The sequence below is a fragment of the Scardinius erythrophthalmus genome, assembly GCF_964197995.2.
Source record: "Scardinius erythrophthalmus genome assembly, chromosome: 20".
Lineage (NCBI taxonomy): Eukaryota > Metazoa > Chordata > Actinopteri > Cypriniformes > Leuciscidae > Scardinius > Scardinius erythrophthalmus.
In genome coordinates this window covers 25,685,509-25,708,313 of record NC_138240.1, presented here as the reverse complement: position 1 = coordinate 25,708,313, position 22,805 = coordinate 25,685,509, and the positions used below count along the sequence as shown (strand labels likewise).

At 36.8% G+C, this 22,805-nt stretch overlaps 2 protein-coding genes across 2 annotated transcripts; both read right to left on the bottom strand.

Annotated features, from left to right (window-relative positions):
• Positions 1–12,265: 12,265 nt before the first annotated feature.
• or90j1 (odorant receptor, family 90, subfamily J, member 1) lies at positions 12,266–13,195 on the bottom strand (the record flags this gene model as incomplete). The annotated part of the gene is made up of 1 exon (XM_081349540.1): positions 12,266–13,195. The coding sequence occupies one exon, from the start codon at positions 13,193–13,195 to the stop codon at positions 12,266–12,268; it is 930 nt and encodes a 309-aa protein (XP_081205666.1).
• Positions 13,196–17,228: 4,033 nt separating this feature from the next.
• fmodb (fibromodulin b) lies at positions 17,229–20,164 on the bottom strand (the record flags this gene model as incomplete). The annotated part of the gene is made up of 2 exons (XM_081349038.1): positions 17,229–17,380; positions 19,228–20,164. 2 exons carry the CDS (start codon positions 20,162–20,164, stop codon positions 17,229–17,231), a joined length of 1,089 nt encoding a protein of 362 aa, XP_081205164.1.
• Between the last annotated feature and the right edge of the window lie 2,641 nt (positions 20,165–22,805).

Here is a 22,805-nt window from a genome sequence, read left to right as displayed (position 1 = left end):
CAGAATTGCGTGATATAAAGTCAGAATTCTGAGATATAAAGTCAGAATTGCGAGATATAAAGTCGCAATTGCGTCTTATAAAGTCAGAATTCTGACTTTTTTTCTCGCAATTGCGACTTTATATCACGCAATTCTGACTTTATATCTCAGAATTCTGACTTTATATCACGCAATTCTGACTTTATAACACATAATTGCGAGTTTATATCTCGCAATTCTGACATCTTTTCTCAGAATTGTGAGATATAAAGTCCAATTCTAAGGGGGAAAAAAAGACGGACTTTTTTTTTACCTCAGAATAGTTTATATCTCGCAATTCTGACTTTATATCTCAGAATTCTGACTTTATAACACGCAATTGCGACTTTAAAACACGCAATTCTGACTTTATATCTCGCAATTCTGAGAAATAAAGTCAGAATTGCGAGATGTAAACTCGCAATTGTGAGATAAAAAGTCGCAAATATCTTTTATTTTTTTTTATTTTGTGGCGGAAACAAGCTTCCATACTAACCAGCCGCGACGGCAACACGTGACGATTTTATTTTAGAAACGTTTTTTCTGCGATGTTGCGCTGGAACAACAAACACAAAGTGTGGCAATGAAAATCACAGGTACTATTTATGTGCTTTATTTAATGTTAAAAGCATGCAATGTGACTTTGAATAGCATTTAGTGCTCCCAGCTTTGTAGCTGTAAAAGCAACTATGGATAATTCACCTCAGATCTTGAAATTAAACAAGTGGAAACAAGAACGCTTAAACTGTGAACAAACAAGTATATTCTTTGTTACGGCCTAAGCCTTATGAGTGTTGTATTTGTATTTATCTGTTTCTGTGCTCTGATTAGTTTCTTTCTCTTCTTTCTCTTGTTAGGCTCTGCCCCTGCACACCTGTGCCCCCGTAGCTCTAATGGCTCCTGTTGAGAATACAAGCGGAGTGTGAAACAGAATGAGGCACACAGCGGTTTCATTTGCCGTATAATAAATGTTTAAATTGCACTTTGCCTCGCATGTCCTTTTATGTTGCTTACCCCTTTTCCAACGAGCATTTTAAAAACAGGGGTTCGTAACATCTTTGACAAGGATTGTTTTAGTAACACAGTAGCCTATGTATTTTTGTGTAATATTTGTGAATTTGATTATGTAGCCATCTTATCCATTTTCTTGCGAGAACCGTCAAGATTACTCTCTGGTGCTGTGAACCTAATTCTATTCTCAGGATATTTTTATACCCTACAATTTATAATCGTTTAAATATTGATTGCAAAGGATGGAAATCGACCCAAACAATCTGTAAAATAGTTTAAATGTGCCTTATCCATCACATTCCGTGGCTGTTATTGGTTCATCATTACCATCATCAGTAATAAGATTAATATTCTTTATTTACACGTATCAGTTCAGAAGGTGCCATATACATCATTATTATTATTAATCAAGTAAACAAAATAGATGTTGTAATAAGAAAAGGGGGAAAAACACATTCTGTTCATTTATTATACTTCTTTCCAAAGTAGGCTACTTACAGTTTTCTTTGTGGTTCTATTGGTGTTGTTCATAATCTGTTTGCCTCTACAAAGTGTGCTTTATTAATAAGGTAGGCCTATATTGTGTACTAAATTTGGTGCTATAATATCACTTTCTTAAGCCACATTATGCGTATTATATCCTCCTGGGACCCAAGAATAGACTTTTGTCCACTGTAGTGGACATTATATTTTAGTGAATTTCTCTGACATCATACATGTCACATGACACAACCTGGGTGTCCTGTAAAGAGCACATTCAGGACTTTTCAGAGATACCAAATGTTTGGAGGTTTCACCATGAAAACAACTTCTCCTTGGTCTTTAAAAAAGTCTGACATTAATTTAATGATTAAATGTAGCATTCTTATGGAAATATGATAATATATTGTAATTATTATTTAAATTGGACTACTTTTCAAATTGTATTTCATAAAACAACATCTCAGGAAAATGTTAAGGGGTTTCAAATAAAAAAAATACTTTCTGTTACAGAACAGGGCATTGATTTCAAACGTGTCCACTGTAGAGGACACCAGGATTCAAATCATGTTTATCAGGCATTTTGTGAGACACAACAAGTGGATATGGAAATAAATTATACATCAATATTCCTATGAAATATTAGATATTATTATTAAAATGTTGCCAATTATTACTCCAATTATTACACTTCTTTTTTCATTAAATGTTGCTCCAAGAACACATTAAGGTGCAAATTAGATACAGTGTATATATGCATTGCATTGAATGGGAATATTAATTTATGGACATTTTACCCACATATTGCATAATGTAAAATGGTGTATCAATTCATTCCGTTATTTCTTTCATAACATAGTTGAGAACAATCTTTATACAAATTTTGGTTGAAAAAATCCTGAAACCCCCAAATTTATTGGTGATTGAAAAAAAAAAATCCCATTGTTTTTGCCTATACATATAATTTCATGTCATTTTATTTTTTAAACAACTTAGTCCTGGCGTCCACTACAGAGGACATAGCATAACTTATGAATAAAATATTATTTTGCAAAAATGTTTTTTTACCATTTGTTTATTGTGATCTAAACAGTGTGATGACATGGAAAAAAACTAAATTCAAAAAACTTTTTTTTTCTGGGTCCCAGGAGGAAATCAGAAAAGAACGCTTGATTACGGTGCCGTTGTCTGTTTTAGCAGACTTCTGCCATCTAGTGGTAGCAGGTTTTCTCAGACAGCTGTGTGTGGATCGTGCAGGGCTAAACCATAACTGTGTATTCACAAAAATGTCTCTATTTGTACAAATTGCTACACATTCATTCAGTTTAGAATTTTTACAGTGTGTTCAGGGGACAGGCAGCTAGCGGATAGTGAGGAGATGTTTCAATAAAAAAGCAACAAAAAAACAATTGTCAGTAATTTGAAGGCCACTGAATATCTGTGTTTTCAGAATTAAGTAGTAGGAAATTACTAGTCAGCCAGTTTTTTATATTAGCTATGCATTCTGGTAATTTTGTGAATTGGGAAGTTTCGTCATGGTGCGAAGAAATATGCAGCTAAGTATCATCAGCATAACAGTGAAAACGAATGCCATGCTTCCTAATTACATCTCCCAAGGTTAGCATGTACAGAGTGAACAGCAACGGTAGTACTGAGCCTTGTGGTACTACTCCATACTGAACTTGTAATCGATGAAATCTCTTTGTTTGCTACTACAAACATAACAGTCAGATAAGTATGATTTGAACCATGCTAATGCAATTCCACTAATGCCAACATAATTTTCGAGTCTATTTAAAATAATGTTGTGGTCAATAGTTTCAAATGCAGCACTGATCGAGTAACACTAATAGTGTCAAGAGATACAACCACGATCGGATATAGAGCAAATCATTTGTAACTCTAATGAGAGCAGTCTTAGTACTATGTTACAGTCTAAATCCTGACTGAAAATCCTTGCAGATATCATTTATGTCTAAAAAGGAAAATAGTTGTGAGGATAACGCCTTATATCTTTGACAGAAAAGGTAGATTCGAGATCAGCCTGTAATTGACTAATTCTGTACGATCAAGTTGCACTTTTTTAACAAGCAGTTTAATCATAGCCAGCTTAAACGTTTTTGGAACGTATCCTAATGACAAAGATGAATTTATGATATTAAGAAGAGGATCCATGACCCCTGGAAGCATCTCTTTCAGTAGCTTAGTCGGTATAGGGTCTAACATACATGTAGTCGATTTAGATGAATTAACAAGTTTAACAAATTCTTCCTCTTCTATAGCAACGAATGAATCAAATATTTCCTTAGGGAGACTACAATGCACTGCCTGATGTGATACTGTAGTAGACGGTTGCATAGTAATAATTTTCTCCCTGATATTATCAATCTTATAAGTGAAGAAATTCATAAAGTCATTACTGCTGTGCTGCTTGGAAACTTCTAGGCTTGAAGCTTTATTTTTCGTTAGTTTAGCCACTGTTTCAAATAAATACACTCAGTAACCAGTTGTGATGATTTGATGGAAGCACTTGATCTGAAAGCACAGCATCGTCATCATCATCAGCGCCATCAGACCCAGATTTACAATGATGATGAAGAAGAAAAAGGAAATCATAACCGGAGTGAGAATCTCCCATGAGTATCTATCCCACCAGTTCTTCAATCGTGAGGAAAGGCCTGAGAGGACTTTGTTGAGAACCTCCGGTGTGTCATCATTGGCAGGAATGGGAACTTCAGGAACCCCAGAGTCTGATTTAGTCTCATTGTCCGAGGCTCCATCTCTCTCCTTATCCTCTGAGTCCTTATGTTGCAGCTCTAACTGAAGGGGTTCAGAATAACCCTCCTAGAAGAAAGACAATTCTAATGATGGTTAGATGGAGACAGACATGTACATTTTCATGAATTAAATTCTAAGAATGTAGAGCAGGGGTGTCCAATCCTACTCCTGGAATGCCACTCCAATACTCCTGCCTGGAAGTTTCTATAGTGATCCTAAATATCTTTATTAGCTGGTTTGGGTGTGTCTAAATGGGGCTAGTGCTCTGCTGGATAGGGTTTTTCCTCCAGGAGCAAATGAACACCCCTGATGTAGAGCATGTCTGATAGTTTAAAGAGTACGACAGGTCAAGTGATCTAAAATTGTTACATACATATGTGACCCTGAATCACAAAAACAGTCACAAGTCGCACGGGTATATTTGTGGCAATAGCCAACAGTACATTGTATGGGTCAAATCGTCAAAAAAATTAAGCAATAATAATAATTAAGCAATGCAGCAATATTGCAAACATAAATGGACAACTTTAAAGGTGATTTTCTCAATATTTTTTTTTTTTTTTGCACCCTCAGATTCCAGATCTTCAAATAGTTGTATCTCGGCCAAATATTGTTCTATCCTAACAAATCATACATTGATGGAAAGCTTATTTATTTTAGCTTCCAGATGACGTATAAATCTCAATTTAAAAAAATTGACCCATGTGACTGCTTTTTTGTGGTCCAGGGTCACATATAAGAATATACAAATATAAGACAGGGAAAAATAGTTTTCTAGATAAATTTCTCTTTTAGATATAAAGCCAAGTCTAACTCATTCATTGTAGCGGCCAAAGCCGTTTCAAACAACTGGTGTTCATCCATAGCCATCTTGCAATGTTTACTAATGTCTTCGACATCACAGCGCCTATATCAGATAACCCGATGTCATTGGTGCAGCTCGAATACAAGGGCATATTTAATGAGCATCATTACTTGATGCCAAAGTAAACTCGCAGAGAAATTCAACTTGTTCTCTCGCGAGAATTCTGGATTTCCAGGGTACCCATCCACTGCAAACAACCAGAGACAGTGTAAACTGTGTGCAGCACTTCATTCACGATAGAGGCAGGGTGGAGTTGAGGTTTTACCGACAGTTTGAAGAGCCAATGGAGTTTAGTCACAACTACTTTTTAAATCCTTTTCATTGGTTAAAAATGTGCAAAAACCCACAGAGAGACGTAAAGGGTGACCAATAGGGTTATGTTAGGGTGGCTGTAGCAAACTGACCCATAATTGTTTTCTCATTATGCTTCAGCTGGCTTGACTGAGGTGCCACAGTGTCCTCTGTTGGATTTTCTGAAGCTTGGGGAATGTCGACTCTACAGTCTGACTCAGCAGAGACTGGAATTTGGGGAATGTTGAGTGATTTGATGTTAAACTCACACATGACACTGTTGATAGCATGGAGGCCCTTAGCACAACATTCAGATGCATCACCAATTAAATCGTAAAAGGCGCCATCATCATCAATTTAAGAGGGACTGGTGGGTTCTTCTTCAGTAGGAGAGAATTCTGGGTAACTGGTGATATGCTGAGAAGTCTGATCTAAAGTGGGTAATGACATCAACATATTAATAAATACTCACATTACTGCAGCTAAGATTGCGCTAAATTATGAAGAGACTTTGTAGGGGCATTCTCTCAGGACACATCCTTTCTTTCCAATTTTCCAGCTGTCAGTCAGTGTCAAGTCAAGTCAAGTCATCTTCATTTATATAGCGCTTTTTACAATGTAGATTGTTTCAAAGCAGCTTTACAGAGATAAACGTATAATTTAAGGTAACAGAGATTGTTTTGGCTTTATAGCGGTTCTTTAATAAAGTTATTTTACAGCTAAAGTTAGTTTTGATTGATTCGCTTCCGTCGCAATGATCATTTGTTATTAAATTTGGGGCCGCTAAGACGACACAATTCTCTCTACACAGAATTTAAACGCGAACCTGTGAGAAACGCTGATGGCGTTCACATGCGCATTAAGAATTGGTTCTATAGTTATGTGTGTTTGAATATATGTGCGCAGGTTTGGAATTCCCTACAAACCAAGCCTAAACAAAGTACTGGCGTTTCCTTATAATTTTTGATACAGAATTTTATTTTATTTTATCAATTCGGGGGAAGGTACGCGAATTGAGTTTCCCGACAACGCTTTATCTGTAGAGTGGTAAAGGGATCCTCCATAGGGAGAGACTAGTTGGCACTTCAGCACTGCGTTGGATCGGGTCCAGGCGAAGGTCCTTCATCAGATCTGGATACGGCCTGGATCCGGCTGGCTGCGGGAAAACCTCGGGATAAACAATGACACTAAAATTAGCGTAGATGCCATTCTTCTTATGATGTAACGAGTACATCAGGATTTAAGGGAAGTGTTCCCGGTTCCAGCTGACCTAATCTATGCAGCCTAACATTGAATTATAGAAGTATATAGTGTATTATGTGAATGCTAGGTCAAAGAGATGTGTCTTTAGTCTAACTTTGAACTGACAGAGTGTGTCTGCTTCCTGGACAATGTTAGGAAGACTGTTCCAAAGTTTTGGTGCTAAATAGGAGAAGGATCTACCGCCAGCAGTCGATTTTGATATTCTAGGTGTTATAAACTGGCCGGAATTTTGAGATCGCAATAGACGTGAAGGACTATAATGCATTAAGAGCTCGCTCAAGTACTGCGGAGCTAAACCATTTAGTGCTTTGTAAGTGATCAGCAATATTTTAAAATTGATGCGTTGTTTAATAGGCAGCCAATGCAGTTTTGACAGAACTGGGCTAATATGGTCATACTTCCTGGTTCTGGTAAGAACTCGAGCTGCTGCGTTTTGAACCAGCTGTAGTTTGTTTATTAAGCGTGCAGGGCAACCACCCAGTAGAGCATTACAATAATCTAGCCTTGAGGTCATGAACGCATGAACTAACTGTTCCGCATTTGTCATTGAGAGCATATGGCGTAATTTAGATATATTTTTATGATGGAAAAATGCGGTTTTACATATACTAGACAAGTGACTTTCAAATGAAAGATTGGTATCAAAGAGCACACCCAGGTACCTAACCGACGACGAAGACTTTACAGAGCAGCCATCAAGTATTAGACAGTATTCTAGGTTATTACGTGAGGAAGTTTGTTGTCCAATAATTAGAATCTCTGTTTTTTCAGAGTTTAGTGGTAGGAAATTATGAGTCATCCAATTTTTATCCAGTGAGCACATATGCCTTAGTTATGGCAATGTTTAATAGTGTTTTCTTAACAACTTGCACCATGAGAATTGTTTTTGAGTATCAATTTAAAGTTAAACATGCCTGAGGCCCCTACATGTTCCATTACGTTGCCTTTCTGAATTCTGTAGTTTTAATTCATTCTTGTGCATATATATATATATATACTAGTGTAAAGTGCCCGTGCAAAATCAGTTTTTGTGTGTGTTTTTTTAGTAATTGTTGGCTCGGTGTGTTTGAGTGCTCATTGTTACAATTACACAGCAAAAGTTCAGTGACATTTTTTTATTTGTACACGTTAAGCGCACCAGAATAAAATATAATATTCAGAAATAAACAGTGTAGCTGACTTACAGATTCGGTTAACATCCACAAATGAATAAGCGTGACGATTCAGGTAGCAGGCTACACGGTGAACTCTGAGAAAACGCTACTTAAGCTCCGCTGCTTTCTTTGACCCTCTCTGTCTCTGGTCCTGCGCTGTGCTCACTCGGTGTGGGGAGTGGCCTCAGTGTGCAGTGTGAGTGGCTTGCGCTGTGCTCACTTAAGGCTTGTTCGACTTTATGTAGCTCTGCGCAGACCGATCGGTGGCTGACTTGAAGCAGTGCATGCCGGTTAGAAATTTTGTCCGACTTGATACAGCACCGACGCCACGTGACTGTGACATATGTCATCAAAGTACCGCAAGAGCGCTTCGAGAGTAGCCGGAGAACTCAGCCAGGTCAGCTTCTCAAGACTGGCTGCACAAGCTCTGATGACAACACAGCTGTTCCACGATTTGCCGAATCCACGTCGTGACAACGATCACGTGTGTTTCGTGTTTATTCGAACACCTTCAGTTCCACTAATGCTCACAAATCTGTTTTTCATAACAGTAAATTTTCTTTTCATGTAGTCGCAATGTTACCGTGAGGAAAATAAGTATTTGAACACCCTGCTATTTTGCAAGTTCTCCCACTTAGAAATCATGGAGGGGTCTGAAATTGTCATCGTAGGTGCATGTCCACTGTGAGAGACATAATCTAAAAAAAAAAAAATCCAGAAATCACAATATATGATTTTTTAACTATTTATTTGTATGATACAGCTGCAAATAAGTATTTGAACACCTGTCTATCAGCTAGAATTCTGACCCTCAAAGACCTGTTAGTCTGCCTTTAAAATGTCCACCTCCACTCCATTTATTATCCTAAATTAGATGCACCTGTTTGAGGTCGTTAGCTGCATAAAGACACCTGTCCACCCCATACAATCAGTAAGAATCCAACTACTAACATGGCCAAGACCAAAGAGCTGTCCAAAGACAATAGAGACAAAATTGTACACCTCCACAAGGCTGGAAAGGGCTACGGGGAAATTGCCAAGCAGCTTGGTGAAAAAAGGTCCACTGTTGGAGCAATTATTAGAAAATGGAAGAAGCTAAACATGACTGTCAATCTCCCTCGGACTGGGGCTCCATGCAAGATCTCACCTCGTGGGGTCTCAATGATCCTAAGAAAGGTGAGAAATCAGCCCAGAACTACACGGGAGGAGCTGGTCAATGACCTGAAAAGAGCTGGGACCACCGTTTCCAAGGTTACTGTTGGTAATACACTAAGACGTCATGGTTTGAAATCATGCATGGCACGGAAGGTTCCCCTGCTTAAACCAGCACATGTCAAGGCCCATCTTAAGTTTGCCAATGACCATTTGGATGATCCAGAGGAGTCATGGGAGAAAGTCATGTGGTCAGATGAGACCAAAATAGAACTTTTTGGTCATAATTCCACTAAACGTGTTTGGAGGAAGAAGAATGATGAGTACCATCCCAAGAACACCATCCCTACTGTGAAGCATGGGGGTGGTAGCATCATGCTTTGGAGTGTTTTTCTGCACATGGGACAGGGTGACTGCACTTTATTAAGGAGAGGATGACCGGGGCCATGTATTGCGAGATTTTGGGGAACAACCTCCTTCCCTCAGTTAGAGCATTGAAGATGGGTCGAGGCTGGGTCTTCCAACATGACAATGACCCGAAGCACACAGCCAGGATAACCAAGGAGTGGCTCTGTAAGAAGCATATCAAGGTTCTGGCGTGGCCTAGCCAGTCTCCAGACCTAAACCCAATAGAGAATCTTTGGAGGGAGCTCAAACTCCGTGTTTCTCAGCGACAGCCCAGAAACCTGACTGATCTAGAGAAGATCTGTGTGGAGGAGTGGGCCAAAATCCCTCCTGCAGTGTGTGCAAACCTGGTGAAAAACTACAGGAAACGTTTGACCTCTGTAATTGCAAACAAAGGCTACTGTACCAAATATTAACATTGATTTTCTCAGGTGTTCAAATACTTATTTGCAGCTGTATCATACAAATAAATAGTTAAAAAATCATACATTGTGATGTCTAAGTGCTTCTTTTACCGATATATTTACTGATATCTGTTGCATTTCTAATCCATACAACGTCAAACTTGGCACCTAAAGCTTATTGCAAACTTTTTTATCTAGTTTGCTAAACTTTGAAACAAAATAATTGCAGAGTCTTCAGTGTTTCCAAAGCGCAATCAGTACAAAACAGCAACAGTGTGGCCTGCTTTACTAAAAGACTCTTCTTGAGAATCACTGTTAGAACATGAGCAAATATCAGTTTTTAAAACACCAGTGTGTTTTAATTGCATGTGCAAGCAATGTTTAGAGCTTTTCCATAAAATACACATAAAATTTACTTTGATGATAAAGATAAAGCTTATTGCTTTAAGTTTTATGGAGACTTTACAAGACAGAACAATCATTTTGTAAAATGCTTTTTTTGTTTACACAAGGAAAGAAATGTTTCAGAGTTACCATTTTAATACTATTTAGGCTAACTAATTATGGAATTTATGGAATGTTATTTAAACTAATAACACTGGTTGAATGTTGCTTACTCTGTCTATGCTGAAATAAAAACCATTTACAGAGCTCTATAGAAAAATTGATATTTTTACTATAACAAAACATACATTTTTGTTTGTAATTTGGACATGCATTATTTTTACTAGTAGTCTGATTTCATGGCTCTGATATTATTACAGTAACTTGACTTGCCTTGTAAGCACATGCATTTCAACCAACCACTTAACCACTTAAAACAGTCTAGGACAGTCCTGTCCTAAATGGCAACCTTAAAGGGTTAGTTCACCAAAAAATGAAACAATTGTCATCAATTACTCACCCTCGTGTTGTTCCAAATCCGTAAGACTATCGTTTATCTTAGGAACACAAATAAAGGTATTTTAAGTTAAATGAGAGAATGTTTTTTAAACAGATTGAATTTAGACTTTTATTTACATAAAAACATTGATTAGCGAACATGAACAGAAGCTGCAAACAGTTGCTTGTTGCACGTGAACAAACCTCATTGGTTCTTGCAGAAGCTCAAACACCGTTACACACGAGAATGAATCTCATTGGTTCTCGCACGTCAAGCAAGCATGCGTGAGCTTCCTTTTACCATAGCTGATGTGTGAGTTGATGAATGTTTATATGTGAATAAAAGCCTAAATTCAATCTGTTTATCAAATAAAGCGATCATGTCTCTTTAGAAAATTTGGACTAAACCACTTAATTCATGTGGATTTGTTTTACAATCTCTTTATGAGCTTTTTGAAGCGTCAAAGTAGTAGTTGCTTGGACTGTGGAGCGACTACCACTACCACCAACGGAGGGACAGACCACTTTCAGATTTCATTGAAATATCTTAATTTGTGTTTCAAAGATGAATGAAAGTCGTAGGCTACTGGTTTGGAGTGACATGAGGTTGTGTAAATGATGATAAATGATAACCGTTTAATGTGCACTTGCCTTCTTGTGATGGCCGCTGTGTTCATGCTTTTGAAGTCCACATAGTTGTAGGGTGTCCCATTTGTCATTTTAGATAGGCCAAAGACAGTATTGTGCAATACATTCATAGTTAATGTGAAGAGCTACACCTTGCTGTTACTTTACTATTTGCCATCTTGAGTTGCTTAGAAGTCATTGCAGAAAGTGAAGCTCTGAAAAAAAGTCTAGCATTACTAGCTTTGTATACTGTATGCCACTTGTTTTAGTGGTTTGTATGTGGCTAAATTAATCAAATACCTTTTTTATAAGGTTTAAATTTTGTAATCAAAAGTAACGAAAGCCTCTGCTGGTAGACAGAACCTACTTGAGAGCCTATAGTGGTAAAAAAATTATAATACGGAGCCATCCTAATACCTTTTGGCTTCATCTCTAGCTGTATAGATAAATCTATAAATAGTGTCATTAAAAAGCATTTATCCTAAAATTTAGAAAGTGATTGCAATAAATACTAAATATCAAAACAAATTGCATTTATTTGATATAAGGCACTTCAGTCACTCTTTCCAAGCAAAACATTTAACAAAAAATAAGTTTGTTTTAACTGATAGAACAATATAGATATACTCTTCAAAATTACAACAAAAAGTAATTGAAAACAATAAAAGGACATGCTCATAGTTAACATGATAAACTACATCTGTGGTTACCTGCTTGAACAGAGAAGACTATATATAGTTCACCCAGTAAAATCACATTACAAAATATTACAAATGAATACAATTTAAAATGTTGATGATTTGTGGATTTTATACAAAGTAACACTGGTTGAACGTCACTCACTATATAATCTACTCCATGTCTACATTGAAATAAACATTATTTACAGAATTCTTTTTTTTTTCTGCAACTGCAGTCAGAAAATTCCTATTTTGTTAGTCAGAAGGATCTATGGCTCTCTTGTTGGAGCCACACATCAGTGAACTCTTCATGTACTTCTTAAACTTTTGATCCCTCATGCCATATATGAGAGGACTCAGCAGACGTGGTAAAATGCTGGTGAGCGTGAAGGTGGTGAAGTAAATGGCTGACTGATTGTTTGGAAAGAGAGCCGTTAAGGCCCCATCCAGGACCGTTGTAAACAGAGACAATGTACAGAGCAGTAACTGGACCCCATGCAGTAAAATAGTTCTCCTGGCCTTCTGGGCTTGAGCTTGTCCTGAAGCAGCTGCTTTAGCAGAGAACAGCACTTTAAAGTAAGTGTAGAAGAGCAGCACCCACACTGAGCACATGTAGCCAATGTTAAAAACAGCATAGCTTATTATGTGGTACTCAAAATTTAACACATTTTGCTGGTAGCACATGCGACTAGTGGTAAAGAAGGAGAGTGGACGAAGAGCCAAAAAGACAAAAAGGTCCACTATGCCAGGCAGAGCTCCCATCAGCCAGATGATGCCGATCAGGATTTTGGTGTTCTGGACTGTGCATATTCGTGCATGATGTAGAGGATAGCAGATGGCCACATATCGCTCAATAGCCATGCCAGCCAGGTTTAGTGGCGTGTTCTTGTAGACACTGCTTGCAATGAGGATTAAAATACAGCAGATAGCAACATTCAAGTTTGGCACTAAGTACGTAAGTACAAACAAAGTCACACATACAGTCAGTGTAATGATGTCATTGATGATCAGCTGCATGTAGAGGATATAGCGGGGCTCCTGAGTGAAGACTGGATTCTTTAAGGCAGTATAAAGCAGCAAGCTATTGATAGAATTGCTAATGACAGCAAATACAATCACAGAGAGGTTTTTGAGAACTGCTTCATCAAAAGAATCTTTGCGTTTGTTAAATTCTGAACTGTTCATTTCACAAAGATTTTTTTACTTAAATATCCTAGTAATTAAATGTCATATTGCTATAATGTAACAATTCAGTATGATTTAAGCTATAATTGGGAAATTTAGGCCTTGCACACTGCAGTATGATGCTAAGATGACATTAAATAATTCAAAATATTGGTCTGAGATCCTAAAATCTGCACATCAAAGATATCAAATGTGTTTCTCTGGAATCTCTCTAGTTCCTCTAGATGCCCTTAAATGAAATGTGGTCTTATAGTATTGTTGAATCTGCAATTTGAGGGTTGCCATATTCTCATGTGCTTTACTGATATGTCATCACAGAGTCCCTCAAGTCAGGAAAAACAGGGAAGTTGAAGCAAACAACACTCAAGTTAAAAACAAATTAACCTTTTGGTTATTTTTAATCTTAATCAGGTGATACTGGGAGGATGATAATGATAAAAAAAGTCTTTTCATATCTAATGGGATATGTTAACCTGAGAAGGCTACTGTAAGACATCAGAACGGTGATGTGTATTTTTCCCCCTCAAAAGAACATAAAGCTTTTTTATCGTTAAACAAATTTACAAAAAAATATTTATTTTTGTTGAGCAATACATAAAAAAATATATAAACTCTGTCTTACTCTGAGTTACACAAAGGGCAGCTTAAGCAAAGCAAAAAGGGAAAGTATTGGACTGGCTTTTGAGAGAAGTTGATAATTCTTGAGATTTCAAACCATTTTAAACCCAAATGGGACACCTCAACCCATCACATTCATCCGAGCTGTAGAGCTGAGCCGATGCCCAATTCACGTAATTACCAAAAACAATGTTCCTCCGCAAGTAATTTTTCACCTAAACCGCTAGATGGCTAAATCTTCCGTACTTATTTTTATATAAGAATAACTTTTATTTTGTTAGTAATATTTCAAGATGAACACTCTCTATTCTTGATTATTTTTATTTTTTTCGCATGCTTTGTTTCTTGTGTGGAACGTGGTGTTTGGATCCCAACACTCCTGTCAAGTTCGGTTTTGGTTCAGTGTAAGGTTTCGGAAATTCATGCTCCAGATTTTGTCTTTTGTTGTGAGCGCACACGTTGAATTTTCGTTCACCTGCCGTGTGCTCTTGTCTCGTGTGTTTTTGTCGATCACCTGATTTTTGTGTTCATTGGTCAGGCATTCTTGTGTTGTGTTCTGTGTAGCATGAGGTTCATGTTTTTCATCGGTGTTATGATGAACCTGTGGGTTATCACCATGTGAACATCAGTGCACAGTGTTATTGGGTACATTGATTTATTGTTTAATGTTATGATTGTTTTCATATTGTTTACTTTTGATTAATTGTATTATTTGTGATTATGTTATCTGTTTAAATGCATATGTAAAAGCACTGACATTGAATGTGTTTCCGTTGTATTGGGAGTTAACCGACCCCTATTGTTGGTATGATCCGCTAGTGTTTGGCGGGAAGATATCATATACAAATGTGTGAGGTTAGTTGAGCCAGAGAGAGTTGAGCCAAGGTCACTTGGACGTTAATGATCACCTACGTTGTACTCATTCCATCTTTTCCCGGGCCTATCGGCAAACAAATTTATATTTCAACTCAGGGTAACTGTATACAACCAGCCCTCTGACAACTAGCCATTGTGGTTTTCTATATCAGGCGGTGAAGTTTGTAAAATCATCCCGACAATCGGCCATATGTTTTTATGTTTTGTGTGGACATGCAGTCGGAGCTCTTATTGGCTGCATGTTTGTGTGAACGCATGGCTTTGTTTTTTTGTTGTTTCTATGTGCCATGTGCTCCGCTGTCTATTGTCTTTACCCTGCCCTTCTTGTTTCCTGTTTATTGGTTCATTTACTACCTGTCCTCCCTTGTTACCTCCTCATTTCCTTCCCTATTTATTCCTTTTGTGTTTTCTGTCCTGTGCTGGTTTGTTTTGTTTCTCTATACTCGTACTCCCATTGCTGGTTGCTTCCCAAGTCTTGACTTTGGAATCTTCTACCCATTTTTCCCTGTTATGTTACATTTTTGTAAAAAAAAATTGAGCTTCCCAGGCTGTTCTGTGTTTGGGTTCTGTCTACAAAAACCTGACAGAATGTTTATAGTACATCTCTCAACAATCATTGTATTGCATTGCATTACATGTTTTGCCCCCCACAATAGAAAATGTTATATTTTTGCTCAGTTTGGGCCTCTAAATAAATCTGAGGTGTTTTTTCCCCTCCTCAAATATGAGCTCCATATTCTCCTATATCATACTGTACGAGCCATAAATGCCTGATGTATCAAATATGATATGCAACATAAACACAAATGCAAACATTTGTTTCTTATTTGAAACATTTTGTCTAATGGTTCAAAAAAATAAAATAAAAAATATTATTTAATGTCAGGCTTTAAGAATCTCCAGTGGTTAAATATATATTGCATTATGTATATGCTCTTGTGACATATAAAAAAAAAATCAGAATTACCTTTTAGTTTTGTTTTTCTCTGAGGGACAAGCGAACGTATTCAAGAATTATTCACATTTTTGCACTTCCTTGATAGCTAAACAAAGACATACCAATAAGTATTTTTATTCAACTATATTTATTTCTTTTGGTTATGTGTGTACAATCTCTGCACTCTTCAGATTTTTGATATTTATTTAATGCACAATTGCTCTGTTTCTGTCAGATGTTTAGTAATGGTGGACTGCAGTTTTAATGTCATACACAGATTTTCAGTTACACTGACTTTAAATGTTGACTTCAAATCAAATTCAAAAGGTTTATAGGTATTGGAACTGAATGGTTGGGTGAAGTAGCTCTCTTTGGAGTGACTGCTCAGAGACCCCAGTGCAAGACTTAAACTGAATGTTCATGTTTTGCCAGGTTATGTTGACATTTCATCAGCTCCTTTGGGCAGTGTGTGACAAACTCATCTCCAGTAATTAATGTAAACACTGTCCTTGCGGATCTAGCTCCCTTTAGCTCTCTCTGAAGGTCAAGGCTGTTTATTAAGCCTAATGAATATGATTGGGATTAGCATGTTCTCAGGGGGAAACGTTAAAGTTCATCTGATTAAAGATGGCTCAAAAAAATTCCCAAGCAACAATGCATCACTATAAACATAGATGTACTGTGACAAGACAAGGTGTTTACAATATATTCCTGTTTTTTTTTTTTTTTTTTTTTTTAAAGAAATCCCCTATTATTTATCATGGTTTTTATTGTTATTAGATAATGTTCAAGATGTTTAACTTTCCTCAATTTCACACATTTGTATTTTTTGGTCATCCTCATTAACTTTTCAAATGTTGATCTCAATGCAATTAACTTTCAGGCATATACTTTATTGTTCCACTTCCAGAAATCGTGACGTATAATTACAAAGCAAAGACCCAGAGTTTCCCAACGAACACCATTAGTTGTACCATGCATTTAATAAAAGATACACACTGTTAACTATCAAATATAATTTAAATAATAATAAACAAATCATATGTCTCTTGCACCCAGTAGCCAAGTGCACTGACTTCATGCAACTAACCAGCTAACAAAAAAATATGTTCTAAGAACATTTTGCTAACGCTGCCATTAAGTTATGAAAAAGCTATATATTAAAGTTCTCTAAACGTTTAGTTTTTTTTTAGGGTTATCCGAACGGTAAGGAAACAATACATTTTTATCATTTTGTAATGCATAAATAAAGTTTTTGTGCTAACATCTTGATAACATTATTAAACAGATAACTGAACAAACGTTCTATTAACATTATTATAAGAATGTTTGCTTAACATTCCTGTCCTGATTCAGAAGTAAAATGGATGCAAACAGAAATTCACATTATAAAGGCGTGTTCATGCCTAAATAAATCAAATGGTTTCATAATCGTTATCCTAACATGTTGTGTTGATATTGGTAGGCTGATTTATTTATTAAAACGCCCCAAAATCACACGACTATCAAATAGATAATACAAATGATAACTAAACTCTTATTTGTAAGATATTGTCAATGGTCATATGAGAAGAGGTTACTGTGGATGGCTTGTTGCCAGGCCTACAGGTCGATGTTGGTTGCCAGACGCAGACAGAGTGCAGCTTCAGTGGGTATGTCTTGGGCGCTGATTTCATTGGCATCCAGACGCAGTACACGCAGATTAGAGTAATTGTTTGTGTCCACAACTCTGCAAAAACTGCTCACTGAAAATTCTGAGAAATGTAGGGAAAGCAGTAAGTTATTGTCTTATCCAAGAACAAACAAAGCCTAAATAGGGACATGAATGATTTGCATTAGAATGATCATATGTACAAATGTCTACAAATCCCTGACAGTAAACTGATACTGTTTTTTGTTTATGACACACTCCAATCGCTTGTGCTACTTCTAACACGAAGAACAAATGGATTTGCAATGGTCGCTTTGTCGCACGGTGTGTCACTGTCTACCAGATGTGTCATTATTGTTTCCTGAAGGAACTTGTTTTTGTTTTTATCTGTTGTCATGTGATGTGCTAGAATAATTACAATGAGGTTGGCTTCGACTTTGATATCACAAGAGACAATTGATTTGCTGAAATTTTCACACAATAATCCATATTTTATTTAATTTTTTTTCCACTTTATTGCTGTGAAAGTGAAAGCACTTAAAGAGTAAAAAAGTAACAGAAGTTTAAAATTACTGTAAAGCAAATTAATTGTATTAAACATTTTTTTATTTTATACAAAATATATATTTTACAAAATAATTTTTGATCTAAAAATGCTATAAAATCAAAGTCATATTTAACTAAGTTGTGTTCCAAATGTATCACAAAAAAATGTAGTCCTAATGTAATTTTGTTTAGGCACGTGATTGGAAAGGTCTGTGACTCAAGGTTCTATATTTGATGATTTTTTTTTTTTACTGATATGTTTTGTCAAGATTAGAAAAGGTTTTGATTATAAAATAGCATTGTAAATTTTGTAATATGAAACTTGGCGCCGCCCACTAGGGGGAGGAGACCGCTGAAAGGAATTTAAGTACTGTTTCCGTGGTAACGCAATGTCTGATTTCAAAATGGTTTTCATGGATAAATACTGAGGGTGTAAGCTTTCGAATCATACCTAGGCCTAATTTATGATGACTAATATATGATAGTAAAAAAGGGCAATAAAAAAAGAGCGCCAAGCGTCCCTCTAGCGGGATGGTGAATTGAAATTCTGGATTCTGGGAATTGAATAGCTTGTTTGCATATGACGTCACGTCACTGCATTGCCATGGCGCGAAATGCAGATGGAGGGCAGGAAGTGATTCGATACATTTAGGAAGCACTATAACAAACTCAAAATGCTGATGTTTTGCGTCGTTTATGGTTGCTCAAATCGATCAAACCACGAGGAGTTTTTATCGTGTACCAAAAGTTGTTGTTCATAAGGGGGACAAATGCAAGAAATTGACCGAAAAACGCCAGAAAAAATGGCTTGCAATCCTAACGTTACGTCTGCGGTCGGGAGGAGCCGAATCGGAAAACGCCCGTGTGTGCAGTGATCATTTGGTCAAAGGTGAGTTAATACAACTTATGTGGATGTTTGTGTAACATACCATTTTCCGAACTTTGTAAAGTTAAAGTAATTGTTTCTTCTTTTCTTTGAGTTTGTAAGTTAACGTTACCCCTGTAACTGAAGACACACGTAACGTTACTGGCAAATCTTTCAATTCAGTTGAAAAATCGCTCCTCTTCATAACGTAAGGATCACGTCCAACATATGTTTAAATTTTTTGTTATATTTTTCTCTTGTAATAGCGTCTAAAGTAGTACAGTTCGGACTTTGCTCCATCTCGTCCATTCCGCTCTTCACTTCCTGCCCTCCATCTGAATTCCGCGCGTCATCACAATCACGTGACTGCAAACCACCTATTGCACCATTTCTCTTTTTTGTATATACATCTCTAATAAATGGCTGTTTTGAAGCATGCCATTAGGACAGGCTCATACTTTCAGGAGAAGATATGGAAATAAGCCTCTGACATGCCTTTTGGTGTAATGTGTAACATTTTCAGGTGTTTTTTTCTGTACCTTTGATCTTGTTGGCCTGGAGATACAGATTCTCCAGACTGGTGCTGATAGTGGGAATCCTCTCCAGCTTGTTGAAGGCCAGATCGAGTTCCACAAGTGTGCTGACATTGAAAGCATTGGGTGGAATTCCTCCATTGGTGAGCTGGTTGTGGGACAGCCGTACGAAGCGCAGCTCAGGTCGTTGGCTCAGGAAGTCAGCAGGAATGCTGGATATATGGTTGTACTCAAGGTAGAGTTGGCTCAGCTTTGGCGGCAGACTTTCTGGAATCTTCTTCAGTCGGTTCCCTCGCAAGTCTAACAGGGTCAAGGACAGCAGACCCTCGAGTGCGTTGCCGAGGTCTTCAATGGCGTTCATTTGGAGATGCAGGGCCGTCAGGTTGCTCATTCCACGGAAAGAGTCACCCGGGACTACCGAAATATTGTTGTGGTTCATGTGTAGATCTCGTAGGGAACGTGGTAAACCCTGTGGAACACGGCTCAGGTTGTTGTTGTGTAAAAAGAGGCGCTCAAGGTTTGGTAGTTTAGCAAAGACTTTGTCAGCAATCTTGTCAGAGCTCAGTTTATTTGTGTGCATGCAGATCCAAGCTAAATTTGGAGCATTATCAAAGATGCCATTTGTGATTCCTGTGATCTGGTTATTTTGCAAGTATACATACTTAATATGAGATGGTACGAACGGCACGTGCTGTAGCCTGCGGGTGCTGCAGTACATTGCTTTGGGGTAGGTAGAAGGACAGTCGCACTCCAAAGGGCAGTCCAGGACAGAAGGCTCACCCTCTGTACTTAGAGAGGCGAGATTGTTATTGTGGCTACGACCATAACCATGACTGTAGGCTCGGTTGCGCAGATAACTTAGCCAGGTCAAAGAGTTGGTCTGTTGTGTCATGGAAAAATCGACTAGACTTGCCAGCAAAAGCAGAAAAATCCAGCCTCTCATTGTCACTACGAGTTGCCTGTCAAGACACAAATACCAGCTTGAGCTGATGAAATGTGTCTCTAGCACACATTGTATTTATCATGCAATACGCGAAAACGTGAGTTTTTACATGCATATGATACGCAGTTTTCAAGTGCATATTTATGGCGTGTAATACACACGTACCCCACACCTACCCAAGGGGTTTACAGTGCGTATCATATGCACGTAAATACTAATTTTCGCGTTTAAATTGCATGATAAATAATATGCGTGCTATAGAGACGTATTTCATGAGTTAGGGTTGCAAATACATATGTAAATACTTTATCTTTCTCATTAGAAATTATTCATACAAATTCTTTAAATTGTTATCAAATTACCAAATAGCATTATTATTAGTATTATTATTATTACTATCATTATTGTTTTACCATTTTTATTATTAAATAAGTAGGCATATTGTTTCATTATAAATGATTCATAATTGTTCATTACAAATAATTTAAATTATTATTCACATTATTATTATTATTATTATGACGATGTCATGATGATGATCTTGTTAAAGAGCATATTGTGCATCAATGAAGAAAGAACATTCGACTGTCTGTACAAACAATCACATGATCAATGTCACACATTTGATTTACTTATTTGATTAGCGACCCTGAAATTTCATTTTCATTTCATGTCATAATATTTCTACAAACGCTCAGAAGTATAAAATCCCATATTTCCTAATTGGGACCTGAATACAGTCAGTATAGGCGCATAACATTTCCTTGTGCTTCAATATGAGCAGTGTCAAAGAACATTATTACTGCTCACAAGCCTCAAGGAGCAGACATGCATCTTAAATCTTCCTGAAAATAGACTATCATTACACGAAATCATCATCATTATTTGCATGTGGTATGTTTAACAGTATATCTCTCAGAGCAGAGTTCTGGTTAAAACAGACATCATGAACATTCTCTCAGGTCTGGGCAAGTATGCCACAAGTGATCTAATTTTTTCCTTTGTAAGAAAGCACAATGTTTTGGGGAGTTTTGCCAAAGGGAAGCTCCGGTACTGTTTACAGACATGATGAATGATAAATCCAGGTTTTGTGTTATTCATTTGGTTCAATGAGGGGGTGTTGTGTAATGTGTTTATGGATTAAGCATACTTTTATGGATGTGTCTAATTGACTTACTAATTCATACTTTATATTAGGTGTCGGTACAATGTACTTATTATGTTCATGTTGTATTGCAAAACACTTGCTGTTACGGGTTATTATGAGATATTTTTTAAATATGAGTACCATAAAAAAATGTGTATGTACACAATAAGTGCATTGTATCAAATGATTCTTTTTGATGTTAGTACATAGTAGTTAAAGAGACACTTAAGATAGAGTGGGACCGATTCATGTCGTGTGTGTTTTTTTTTTAAATTACAGTTCAGTTTACATTCTTTTTGGTTTAAGAAGTAAACTTCCTTGAGGAAAATGGCAATAATCATGTAACATTATTACCCTTTAAGTTTAATAGAGCATACTAAATTTACTTAATTAAAAAGAGAAAGTTCAGAGAGGAAAAATAATAAATTCCCATTAAAGTCAAGTTATATATAAACTACATGGACAAACAAAAAACAATTCTCTTTCAAAAATTTCATCCAACATATCTGCAAACAATAAAGATTAAACACATACCTATGTTTGTAGACTTTGTGGTTTTTCAGTCTTTTGGTATTTTGTGTGTGCTTCAGTCGCTTTGGAATGAGAAAAGTGTAGAAAAGAGGTGGAGAGAGGGCAAATAAATAAAAAATCATGCTCCATGCAAATGTTAAAATAATGAAAACGTTATTCTAGCACATAATTAATGTTTTTATTACACACACACTCTATTTGTGAAATACATTTAGACATGCAGAAGAAAAAAACATTAACTGTACCTTGTATTATGTACCTCGCTTTATACAGTAGACCACATTCCAATAAACGGATACAGTTGCACAACCCAGAGCCTTCAATGCAAAGCCTTTACAGTGAACATTTGTCTAATGCCTCACAAACATGTTATGCTGTGTTTTGTGCCTGAGGCTTTGTGAATATGAGTGCCAAGTATGAGAAGGCAAAGCATCTGCATTTTAACAGCCTGGCTTCATAGATTCTGTCAGGACGGGATCCCTGCCTTATAATTATCCCTACACAGGATGAGCTTTTGTGTGCGTGCATTTCTGGGGTATTTGACTTAATATGATCGGGTATGCTTTATCTTTGGTTTACATTACAGTGGTTTTACAGGGTTATTTAACATTAAACTATACTGTGAACTCTATTCAAATACCTTGTAGTTAAAACATGACAGATTTGAGTGAAACCAATAAAACTGGACATGTCGACGTAGCCCAACCGGATCTCTTGCAGTTAACATCTGGCTAGCAATAGTAAAAGCTAAAACATTGTTATATGAATTACAAAAACAGCACAGGCAATCCATAAATATCAAAAGGTTCAAATTAAGAACCCATTATGGACCATTGCAAGCATTTTAATGAATGCGTCTTAATGAATGGAAGGTGTTGTTTTATGTGCAAACTATTTCCATCAAATGAAGAAATGCAGAATACTTGGAAATATTTATATAACCAAATAATTTTTTTTTTTATG